General features: G+C 44.8%; 1 protein-coding gene across 7 annotated transcripts in view; it reads left to right on the plus strand.

The window, feature by feature from the left end:
- The window catches only part of KIAA1328 (KIAA1328 ortholog), a 356,434-nt gene extending 350,640 nt beyond the window's left edge, over window positions 1–5,794 (plus strand). For 6 of the 7 annotated variants that reach the window (XM_073212937.1, XM_073212929.1, XM_073212934.1 and 3 more), the window contains one exon: window positions 2,480–5,794. In XM_073212937.1, the coding sequence (XP_073069038.1) occupies window positions 2,480–2,690 (211 nt within the window). In that variant the 3' untranslated portion in view covers window positions 2,691–5,794. The remainder of the gene's footprint in view (window positions 1–2,479) is intronic. The other variant, XM_073212930.1, reaches the window with a different exon arrangement.
- The last annotated feature ends 6,868 nt before the right edge of the window (window positions 5,795–12,662 follow it).

A 12,662-nucleotide genomic window follows, 5' to 3' on the forward strand; every position in this document is an offset into this window, starting at 1 on the left:
TCCAGTCTGGCGTGGGACTTGAGGGCAGGCCCACCTACATAACCTACCTAATCAGTGCAAAATGAAAATGTAGATCCCCATGTTCAAAAAGTAGGATGAAAACATGCTATTAAAGATACAAAAATACAAAGCTTTTTTAAGTTAAAGAAACTCATAAAGCATAACCAATAATGATACATGAGTAATAACATAAACCTGCAGATAGCAAAAAATATATATGTATTTTTGGTATCATAATTTTATATAATATAATTAATATTTTATTAATGTGGTAGCTTGATTAGTCATAAGGTTTTTCTGGCTCCCTTCAAGTTCACTTATATCATCAAAATTTTTACTTTAGCAACTTTTAAGTGATACAATTAAAAGCAAATCAGTCACTCCAGGCAAAAACGAAAGATCACACATAATTTTTGGTAATTTTTTATTTTGAGAAGAATCTTTCTGCTGCTGCAGCTGACCCTGGAGCTGTTAAGAATATTTTATAGGCTGTGACAACACTGGGATAAATTTCTGACATATTATTTCAAAATATAAATTTTAGTAACACTTGAGCAGATGACTCTTACAGAACATTTTTTCTAAAAAGATTGAATTAACTCTTCATACATATTAGTTTCGTGTGTCAGAATTTAATTTTAAATATAAATTTATACAGTGTCCTTTTAGTGTTTTCTCTGGCATGTCCTATAACTTGTGGAAGTCATACAAGACTCCAAAAGTCACTTAATGATTTGTATATAATTCAGAATGCCTATTTATACTTTCTATTACTGTATCTTCAATTACAAAGAAAAATTAACTTTAAAATTGTCTTCTCATTTATTCAAATCTGCATATAAAAATAGCATTTTTTCCATCAAATGCAACAATCTTTGTATTTAATTTCTCTTCTTAAGTAAGTCTGTGGATATTTGCTTTGCAATATTGTAGCAGTTTCTAAAACCAACCAATCTTAACTCTTCAGAGAATTCTGATCTTTTTAATGTGCTTTATTGCTGTGTCTGTGTGTATGCTTTAATATTGTAATAATTTACTTATGTTTACTGCCTAAACACTACCAGTTATCCCAGTGCTCAGGCCAGAGAGCTAATTGTTTACCTCAGGAATGGGTTCTAGGAAAAGCAGGCAAATCAGCCTCACGGCACTACCACCACTGCTGTGGCTTCTGCTGCCACCATCATCCTCTCTAATCCAGGCCAGGGTCCTATGCCCACCTGCCTCCCCTTTCCCTTCTCCCCCCCCCCGCAGCCCTGTGGCACCCCAGAGTGCTTCAGGCATACCAGGCAAGACAAGTCATCTGCTTGGAGTACACATTGCCCATTGCCCACCATGCCCTTGGGTCTGAGCCCAGATGTGCATGCCTAGCCCATCTTCTCTGCCCACACACATTCTCCCCTGTCCCATCAGAACTTAATTTGCAGAATTTAAGGTCAAAGGTCAAATCACTAAGAATTCCAAGACAGTAGCAGTAAGAGCATTAAACCAAGCACAGGTCACACATACCCTGCCTGAGGCTTCTTGATATATATATGTAGAAATTACTTGGCTTCTTGTTTAAATGACTATGGAGGCAAATACATTTATGCCTTTGGCTTTCCATCCTGAAAATAACATACAGTGGGCCATGGATGAGGGTGCCATTGACCACAGTTATTTTTTCTGCCTCTATGCTGCTCCAAGCTTACCCTTTTTGATAAAAATGCTGGACACCAAAGCAGTCTTTCTTTGGAAGATCTCCTTAGAGATTCAGATGAGGGTTTCATTTCCTAAGATTCTACAGAAAGTGGGAGTAGGATAGCAGGAAGGAACCAGCATTTATTGTGTCCTTATGTATTACTTTATGCCAATGGATTCATTTAATCCTAACAGGGGTTTTATTAGCCCCTCATGCATGAAAAACTGAACTGAGAGATTGAATATTTTTTCCAATATCATACAGCTTGCAGATGGTGGAGCAGAAATTTAAGCCGGGTCTGATCTGGCTGCAAAGACAAACTACCTGGGTTAAAATCCTGATTCTGTTGCATAAAGCCTTCATGTTAGACATGTTCATTTCCTGAGCTTAGGTTTCCTCGTGCATATAATGGGGATCAGACTAGTACAGTACCTACCTCACAGGGTTGTTTAGAAGGTTAAGTGAAGGTAAAGATACATAATGCATTAAGAATAGTTCCTAACACTTAGTAAGCATACAATAAATGTTACTACTACTATCATTGCTATTATCATTGCTTTGCCCACTCCACAGTTTCTCTTCACAGGTTAGAAAAGAATGTTGGAGATCAGCAGAAAAAAAGCTTATAGTCAGCAAGGGTCTTCTGGTATTTATCTTCCCTAAAGTTTCCCTAAAAGGTCTTCTTGCATGTGATATGACCTTTGATCTGATTCTTGTCCTAGGCAACCCATCTCTGTGGGCCTTTGAGTTCTAATGTTCTACTGATCTGATCATCTTCTGTCTGGATTTTGTGTATTACAGGTATGAGACATCTCTGTTGGATTTGGTTCAATCTCTGAGCCCAAAGTCGGCCCCCAAACCTCAGCCCCATCCCTCCAGAGAAGCTGAGGTCTGGAGCCACAGAGCTGGCCGACTAAGTCCCCTAAAATCAACGTGGAACAAGGTGAGGGCAGGCAGGACCCCCGAAGACCTGGAGGAAAGTCAAATTCTGGAAGATATCTTTTTCATTTGACACTGAAGCACATGCTACAAAATTCCCAACAGAAATATGTGGGTTTCTTTATGTACTGACCTAGGATTTTAAATTATTTGATTGCAAAGTAATTGTGTCTCTCCTTTTACAGGGACCTATCTCTCTACATGCTGTTATGAATTGAACATGTATTTTTAATCAGACCAATTGGTAGATAACTTATTAAGGAAGGATGGGGTAGAAGGCAGTATCTTTTCTGTATCATGCAGAGATTAGAAAACTAATATGGGACACTTTATGCATGCAGAGGCCTTTCCATATATTTGGCCTCATTTCAAGAGTGTTTCCTTCTCAATATTTTGCTGAACAAGGTTGGCTATCTTTTGTAAACAAGGAAAACTTTTTCACTGAAAGAATCTCTTATTTAAAAGTAGCCCCTTTGAAACATGCAGTTTCAAAAAAGACCCTGTTACCTCTCCATCTTTCATCACCTACTTCTATCTAACTGTAGTCATTTTCTTCTGAAGTTGGATTTCGCAGTTGCCCATCCCTTAATGAAAAGGGCACAATTGGCTAGAGGGAGAGACCCAACCAGCAGTTGCAAACCTGGCATTAAATCACACAACAGAGTGACTTCCCCAGGGAAATCTGGTGGAGGCACAAGCCTGAAATGCTTTTCCTACATTCTTCCATTTCCCAGGATGAATAAGAGCAATCTCTCAGTATTTTTTTATTGACCCAATTGTCTATTTTATTCACCCTTGTGAACTTGCCATGCCTGTGTCTGGGGAATATGCTACCAGAGGGGGAGCAGCAACAGCCGCAGCAGGCCGACAGGCTTTCCCTGGCCTCCCTCTCACCCCACGAGGATCAAAGCCCCTCAGTTAACCATGCCTTCATGTGCTCTGCTCAGGGCCGTGTCCCATGGCCCCACAGAATCATTTCTACCTGCCAGATTATGCTCTACCAGCCCAAGCAGTCTCCCCACTTTCCCACTGGGCCTCACTTTACCCAGTGAGAGAGCCTGTGGAAGACGTTCACGTGAGACCTCATTCGGTGCCTTCCCATTCAGCAGAGCTCCTGAGATGGGTCTCTCTGCCCACAGTGGGCTCCGGTGGCCTCCGGATGATGGGCAGTGTGGTGAGCCTAGCAGAGCTGGCGAGTTTAAAACTTTCCATTCACTAGAAGCAAAGGGGTGTGTGTTGCCCAGTGACTTTAATTGACCTGGAGAGTGTTGCTTTTTTTCTCTCTCTCTCCTTTTCACCAAACCCAGGCTTGAACTGGGACCAAGACACTTTGTCAGTCAGAATTGGTAGCCAAGGTCAGCCTACCCAGGGCAGCCTGCACTTAATGAGCCTGCCTAGCTTCCCTGAATCCTTCATTGAAAGTAGGTTATTTCAGCCTACAAAAGCCTTGTTGAGCAGCTTCCTTATTAGAATAGATCTCCCATTGTCTCTTCAAACCAGGGCCATGTCACTTCCACCCAACCTTCCTTCACTCAGGTCTTCTTGTTCTTTGGAGGAGAGAAGAATGGACCCTACCAATACCATATCCTTCATCTGAGGTAATCTGAGGTCAGGACTAACTAGTTGTAGTCATTTACTTAAAAAATTGAAAAATCATTACAGATTACAAAATCCTTTTAAAATTCACTCTTGTGAGAGTAACTGAATCAGTTTTATCCCATTTCAGAAAGCTTTTTGGAAAATGGAGCTTTCTTTGGTGTGGCAGAAATGGGTGGAGCATACTGAAAGCCCTCAGCCATTTTCTCAATTAAAGTTAGATTTCCAGAACTATCTTTTCCTTTCCCCATGTGTCATGACACACCTTGAGTTCACCCAGCTCTGCTGGATCAGCCACAACCACACTCTCCCATCCTGGACACCAAAGCTTTTATGATTCTTCAGAATAACAGAATACCAGAAGGACCAAGAAAAGGATTATGATTTCTTTAAGAAACTTATTTGCCTTTAGAAGACTTGTAAACAAGATCTAAACTAAAAGCTTTTGGGGAGTCACATGCCATAAAATGGAGTTTAACTGCTTCTTCTCCTCCCCTTGCATGAGCAGTTTAGAAGAACAAAGATGGATTTTCATCAGAGCATCAATCAACATATTTTTCATAGATCATATTCCCCCAGCAGTTGCCTTTATCCTCTAGGTATTTCTTTAGCGTCAGCCCAATAGGATGTCAATTTGTGTCTAATCTAATGTCTTCACTATGAATCAAAGAGTATGTGTTAATATTTTAATCTTTGTCTTACTTTGAGACAGATCTGTGTGAAAAAGTTGTTTTAGAGTCTCAAGGCTGTTGTAGCATCTAGAGGCTTACCCTGACTGCAGACTGTCCTGCCAAGGGAGGGTCTGTCACAAAGCAATCCACCTTTCCTCCGTGTTAAGTGTTCCCAGCAGTGACTGGTTGGGATTTGCTCATTGGCCTCCAGCTGCTTCCCCAAAGCAGCACACACATTGGGAGTGCTCCTAAGCCCTGTGCTCCATGTTATTCAATTCTTATGAGAGGGGGCCTCTTTTCATACTTTTTAAAAATCATTTCATTATATGAATTTTTCTTGAAAACCACCTCATATCCTTTATGGAATGAGGCCAGGCATATATGTACGCACAACATTGCCCACCTGCTACCCACCATTTTGTGACAGAAAAACTAATCAATGTTTGCAAAATGGGAAAGGACGAAGAATGTCAGTTGAAGCTCCCTAAGTAGGGCTCAAAGTACTTGATTCAGAAAAACAAAGTTAATCAAGAAAAGCATTTACCTAGAGTCACCCTTCCAGGAGGGACAGTGTGTTTATCAAAACCTGACCCCCACGATGAAGACTCATCTGGAGAACCCCAAATGTAATGGTGAAGGAGAGGCTCTCTCTGCCTTCAGGGCCACACTTGTCACTTTGCCTTCTTCCAGCACCATGGTTCAAACGAGAGATTTGTTGGCCAGAGACTCGGGGAAGAGGCAGGTCTAAAAGAGCAGAGCTGAGTGAAGTCTGCAGTCATGAGGGAAGTGGAAGTGACAGCCACCCAGTTCATGCTTTATCCTCACCACAGTGTGCATTATTTTTAATGTGAGCACCTGTTTATATGTGTATGAAATTTTAAGTTAATAAATTGTCTCATGGTTGTTTTCCCATTGTGGTTTTGATATGACCTGTCCCTTGAACATCCCTCATCAGATCAGTAGGGCCTAGCTTGAAAACAGGAGCAGAGTCCCAGGTTATCAAATGTTATTTTCCTTAGTACTTGTTAACACAGCTGGAGCTTGGGTCAACCGAAAGAAGGGAAATGGTTTGCCACATCCTAATAGATTTTTCTGGTTGACTCCTCCAGCTCACTGCCACCACGTGGACACCAAGCTTCCTCTAGGTCATGTGGTTGGTGGAATGGAAGTTTCTATCTGTGAGTCCTTCTATGTGCCTGTTCCCAAAATTGCTCAACAAGGTAGGACTATCACGGCACTTGGGACAGGAAAAATGGCCCTGCTTAGTTGGCTGTAGGGGCTTAGACGAATAGAAGGGAGAGGCTGAGTGCTTGAAATGCCAGTTTTGAGATCACCCCTGTGGATTCAGCTAAGACAGGCAGTGACCCTATGCTGGCTCCTGTGCCAGCCTGATTGCTCCACCTGGACAGGGAGACTTTGCAGCTGCCCCTCAGAGGCAGAGGTGGCAAGAACAGAACCATCACCCAGCCAGTTCCCAAGCCCTGCGCTCCAACTTATTCGCTTCTTATGAGACAGGGCCTCTTTTCATACTTTTTAAAAATCATTTCATTATATGGGTTTTTCATGAAAACCACCTCATATCCTTTATGGAATGAGGCCAGGCATACATGTATGCACAACTGAAATTTGAGGATCTTAATCTTTTTCACCAATTGTGAAAACGAGGCTTAATAAGACAACTGAGGTCATCAGCTAGTAAGGAATAGAACTGCAGCTCTGACTCACTTCCCTTCTGCTCCCAGTCAGTCTCCAGGGTATCTAAGTCCTCCACCTCCAATTTCTCAACCTGCCAACTTCGCTTTCTCTGCTGATGCTTAACTAGCACAACAGTCCCTCCCTGGTCTTCCTGCCAGATGGCTTGGATTCATCCTTGAACGTGTGACTTTGCCTCTCTCTGCCTTGCTCTTATCCTTACATGGGGACCATAATTGGACCTACCTTATTATGAAGGGTAAAAGCTCATGCACATAGAGCGCTCAGCATACAACAAAACAAGTACTCAGTAAGGCTTACCTGTTATTCTCCATAAAGCCACCAGGGTCAGCTTATCATTGCACATCCTGATTTAACGTGCTGGACAGTTTCCAGGCTCTTAGTTTCCTGTTGCATTTATGAGAGAGTTTGGACTTCTGATCATAGTGCCTAGGCTCATCATGATTTTGCCACTGCGTCTTTGGACCTCCGGCCCCTTTCACCCACTCTTTCTCTCTCTTGGACTTCTGTGCTCCAACCACTGTGAACTTCCATTAGTTCCTGAAGGAACTCTAATATCCTTGTCCTGACCTTCTTAGGAACTTCTTAAGTCCTTTGTGTACATCCTTTGTCACAGTACTTACTGTCCTAGAATGGCCAGTTTATCTGATTCCTCCTAGACTCCAGGCCCATGATGGCCAGAGTAAGCTACCAGCCGTATTCATCACTAACTCCCCGGACAGAGAATGGTCCCTGGCACACTGTGGACTCTGAATCATTATCATATAGATGAACAGCTGGGTGCACGGGAGGGCAGGAAGGAATATATGAAACAGGCATGAGCCTCCAAAGCCTGGTACTCCGTACTGCTCCCGACTGCTTGCGGCTCCCTCTGGAAGGAGAAAGTGAGCTCCCCCCTGAGGGGACTGGGGAAGGGTGGGGCTCAGGGACAGCTCCCCTATTCCCACTCTAATCCCATTCCCTCACTGACTAGCATCTTATTTCCAAAACAAATCTAAGATCTGTAACTTCCCTGCTTAAAAATCCAAAGGATTCCAACACTGTTTACAGGGCATCCCTTGGAGGACACACCAGGACTCCCAGCGTCCTGCCCGACATCCACTTCCCACCTCCTCATCTCTGCTCCTCACTGCAGGTCGTCTCCGGACACCCCGCTCTCTCCTGTCTGTGTACTCTTTCCACATCCCTTTCTTGGGTGGGTCTCAGTTGTCATTGCTCCCGTGTTTCCCTGAGCCCCCCGCATCCTTGTAGGTTCTTTTATCTCATATCTCAGTTCCACAGCACCATGGAGAACCTTCTGATGGAGCCTACCTCACATTGTGCTGTGTTTTGGGTACTGTTTGTCTTCCCTGTTAGAATGTGATGTCCAAATACAACATATACTGACCTTGGAATCAGCCCAGCCTTACCACTTGTGAACTGTATACATTTAGGCAAGTTACTGATGTCCTGTAAGCCTTATAATGCCTGGATCGCTGACCTAGCCCTGGAAACTAGGCCAGAGGAAAGCCAGAATAGTGAGGCCCAAGTGTCCATAAAAGAAGAAAAGAATGTCTAGTGAAGCCAGAGGCACTGAGAGGGGCTTAGAACATAGATAAACCAGCAGGCAGGCCCAGGAGTGAAGAGCAGTGTTGGAGTTTGTGAGAAAGCAGAAGACTAGAAGACCAGTCCCCATGTGAGGTACCTGGGTGGATGGGGCATCCGCTCTGGCCTCTCCCTCACTCCTCTGCAGTCTGCAGGTAAGTGGCCTTGCCTGGCCCCTCCTTGGCACCACCCCACAGGTGGTGATGGCCCGTGGCCTGACTGCCACTTGCGTGCCCACACCCACTGCCCTTCACCTGTTGTGCGGTTATAAGCTGGTCTTCCCCACTTTGTCCACTTCCCCATCCTTCATCCCTCTAAGTTCTGAGGTGGCCAGTCCAGTGCTGAGGTTAGGGGGCTGGAGGGAGAGCTGGCTTCCTGCTGCTTGTCGCTGCCAGTTGAGACAAGATGAGCTTCACAGTCCCCGTTTTTGGTGTTCTCCCAGCTGGAGGTGATTTAAGCTTGTTGGATTTGTATAACATTGGGAAACAGTAAACTGTGTAAATTTGCTATGTTTTTCTGGGACATTTATGGAGGGGCATTTCTAACTCAAGTGCAGAAGTTTTAAATCATTATAATAAATTCATGCTATTCAGACTTCCTTACAGTGTAATAAATTTTTTTCTAAGCATGAATGAGGAGATCCATGATTCCTCTAATATACTATTCTGTATTTCTTCTCAAAATGACACAGCTTACTATATCAGCTTGGAGAATAATACAAGGAGATTTACTGCACTGGAGGGAAAAAGTTGAGTAGCACTGAGTCTGAGAAGGGACTTGGGAACAGTGACCCCCACACAGAACTTCTCCCCACCTCTCTGCTTGCTTCTTATCTTATGTGCACCCAGAGCAGGGAAGGCCTCGCTAGGGGTGCATTTCCCCAAATCTGCCAGCTGAGCTTAGGAAGAGAGCCTTCAAGTAGAGAAATGGGGCCAGGGACCCCAGTGGCCTTCTGTCCCATCCTATCCAGGGCAAGGTGTTGGAGTCAGACTCTTTCAGAAATGTGGACCTTCCCGGTGATGTGAAACCCCTTCTGTTATCAGTCTGAGTAGAGAGCTGCCCTGCATGCAGTCAGCCATCTCTGACCACCTGCCTCTTACCTCAGTCCTCACCTGGATGCTCACCAGCACAGAGGGTTCATAGTTTTCATCAGATTCTCAAAGGGATCTATCACCAGGAAGTTCAGAAATTACTTGTCTTCGGTTAACTCTGAAGTATTGTCTGTCCACTATGTGCTCGGCAAAGTCCAGTGCCATCGTTCCAGACCGGCAGCAGCATATGGGAACTGTATGGAGCCACAAGGAGAGTTCCCAGAGCCACAGAGGCCTGAACAGCCACCCATGGGAGGGGGACTTCAATCAGAATTTTCCCAGATGATGGGGCTTTTTTGCTGGGCAAACACAGGGAGGGAAGGGTGCTGCAGGCAGAGGAGCAATGTGTCAAAGGCCTGCGGGCAGGGGCCTATAAAGGGAATGAGCTCCTTGAATGTTAAGCCTGGTGTTTAAACTTGGAGGAGCAGCAGGGTCTAGTGGAAAGAGAACTGTATCAGTTTACTTAGCGCCCCATCAGATGCTGAGGTTAAAATCTTTGCTCTGCCATCTTAACTATGTGTCACTGTGTGAGTCCCCTCACCAGAGCAGACACAGGGCCTCTATCAGCAGAATGCAGGTAGCACACCAGCCTTGCCTGGCTCACAGATGGCATGGGATCCATGGAAAGATGCTCCCACACCTGCTGGGTGAACAACCACACAGCACCTTATGTGTAATCTGGTGCTTTTGTGATTTATCTGCAGGCTGGCAAGGGGCAGTAGGCCCCTGATGCATGGAGGACTGGAGGTCCCATGGCCACCAGGCAAGCTTGGCCTGACAGCTCCCAACCATGCAGCTCTCGTGCTGCATGTCACCACCTCAGGCAAGGCCCCCAGCTCCCTCCTGAGCTCCAGTGGAGCACCCACTGCCACACCCACCCCAGTTTCAGAATGCCAGTTGCCTGTGCCTCTGCCCCCAGCCTGGGCTGCCCTCCTGGGAGCTGGGACTGTGTCAGAGCCATCACCACATCCTGGGGCAGGGGCCTGGCTTCTCCAGCCACCTCTGCCTCAACAGCCTGGACACTCCAGCGGCCAGCTTGGAGGACTGTCGGGAGCCCACAGAGTCAGGAGCTGACCTTGGGGGTCCCTGAGCTGTGGGTCACATGCCACCCACTTCCAGAACGGGTGTCTGCAGGTCACTCAGCTCATTCCTTCTCCCCCACCCCAGTCTCCACTCCCCACTTCTATATTTTCAATTCTGTCACCTCTCTCTTCAGAACTGAAGGTTATATCATTTTCTTGTGTTGCTAATCAGACTGCTCCTGAGGAGGGGAGTGGGAACAGTCAGAGCCAGGGTGTTTCCTTCACTCTACTGCCGTGGGCAGGATCCTCATGATGCTGCATGAACACACTTCTCCTGTCCACTCAGGAGTTTCTTCTTTCACCCTCCCACATTTGGGGATGGGGGAGGCAGTGAAAAAGGGAAAAGGAAGGGGAATTAGTTGCTGAAATGCCTGGTCCAAATGACTGACAGCTTTCCCAGGCTGATGCATCTAATGTTCAAACTGGCCACATTTTTTTTCAAACATTTTATTTTGAAGTCAGGCTTACAGTTAAGTTTTGGAAATAATACACCTTTCACCATAGTCGCCAAGTATTAGCATTTTAACTCATTTGCTTTATCACTCACTCTTTCTTCATACATGTAAAACATATTAACACTTTATTCTGGAATATTTGAGAGTAAATTGCAGGCATAATACTCTTCTTACCTCTAATAGTGTAGTATGTATTTCCTAACAATAAGAACATTCTCTTAACACAACCACAGGACAATGATCAAAATTAGGAACTGACATTAATATAGTGCCATTATCTAATCTACAGACCTTATTAAATTTTGCCAAATTTCCTTTTTAACTTTTCTTTCCTCAAATATCCTTTTCAACAAATGAAAAGTAATTCTGGCCTAGGATCCAACCCAGGATCACAAATTGCATTTAGGGACCATGTCTCTTTAGACAAATATAAACCATTTATTTTGTAGAATATTGCCCAATTGGGGCTTGTCTGATGCTTTCTTATGATTAAATTCAGATTATGCATTTTCAGCAAGAAAAGTGATGTTGTGTCCTGAGTACATCATACCCATCATATCAGGAAGCCCAAGTGACACTAACTTTGATCACCTGGTTAAGGTGATGTCTGCTAGGTTTCTCCATTATAAAGTTACTAACTTTACCTTTGTAATTCATAAATATATTGGGGTGGGGGTGGAGCGGAACTACTTTGAAGCTATATAAATGTTGTTTCTCATCTACTTTTTACTCATGAGTTTCAGCATCCATTGATGATTCAATACATTCCTTACATTTAAATCCTTAGTCTTCTGCTGTGTTCCAACTCCCCTTTTGACCAGCCCAGTGCTAGGAGAGAGACTGGAAAGGGAGACAATTCATTTCTTGTCCTTAGGGCCTTCAGCTAGAGAGGGACCCACAAAGTAGAGCAGTGCAAAGCAGTGTGGGAACAGGGCCCGGTAAAGTGGTCCCCACTGTGAGGCCAATAGGAGGTTCGAGAAGAGGTGCTCAGTCTGAGCTAGAGCACCCTGAATCAGATAGACCCTGAATTTAGGATAGGGAGAATGGGAATGGTCAGAAATCTGGAATAACATGAGAATCTATGTTCACAGCCATCTTTAAGGGTCCCTATCCCAAATGCCATTCATCCCAGGAGCTCCCTGGGTACTGAGAAGACCAGAACCACTAGGCCTTCTTCTAATCCCCATTCAGGGTGGGACAAGGTGGGGCAGAGGGGCCTTGCTGAGAGTGTGCCAGGCATGGGTGCTTCAGAAGGGGTCCATGGGAGGCACGCCCCCCACCAATGCACATGTCTACTCAGCAAACATTGTTGAGCATCTACTATGTGCCAAGCATTGATTTAGTGGTGAATGCACAAGACACTGTCAAGTAGTCCTTGACTAAAGGGGATGCCTCGAGCCCAAAGGCCTCTTAAGGTCACTCAGCACTCTAGGCAAGGCAGAGGGTGTCTTCTGCTTAGAGTCGAGACTAGAATAAAGTGGTAGGTAAACACTGCTGAATTCTCTCATTCAGGTGACTCTTCTCAAGAGCTATGCTGGAGGGCAGGGCTGCCCTCCACTGCCCCTTCCCAGCATTTAGCAGAGAGCTCTGGGCATGCTGGAATGGGCTGACTCCTTGAGAGCCAGGATACTTGCTGTCTTCACAATGGAGGAAACTAAGGTAGAGGGCTGAGCCTATTCCTACTCTTCTGTCCTGTGGTTAGGCTGTATGTCTTTGTTTGAGGCTTGGAAATACATCCCAAATACAATCAAAAAGGCTTCTGAGTTGTTACACAAGTGCCTTGAATGGGTAGCCTATTCCAAAGTGATTACAAGATCACACAGTGATTACAAGCATGGAATCCATCGTCACCC

This window comes from Manis javanica, chromosome 9, assembly GCF_040802235.1.
Source record: "Manis javanica isolate MJ-LG chromosome 9, MJ_LKY, whole genome shotgun sequence".
Lineage (NCBI taxonomy): Eukaryota > Metazoa > Chordata > Mammalia > Pholidota > Manidae > Manis > Manis javanica.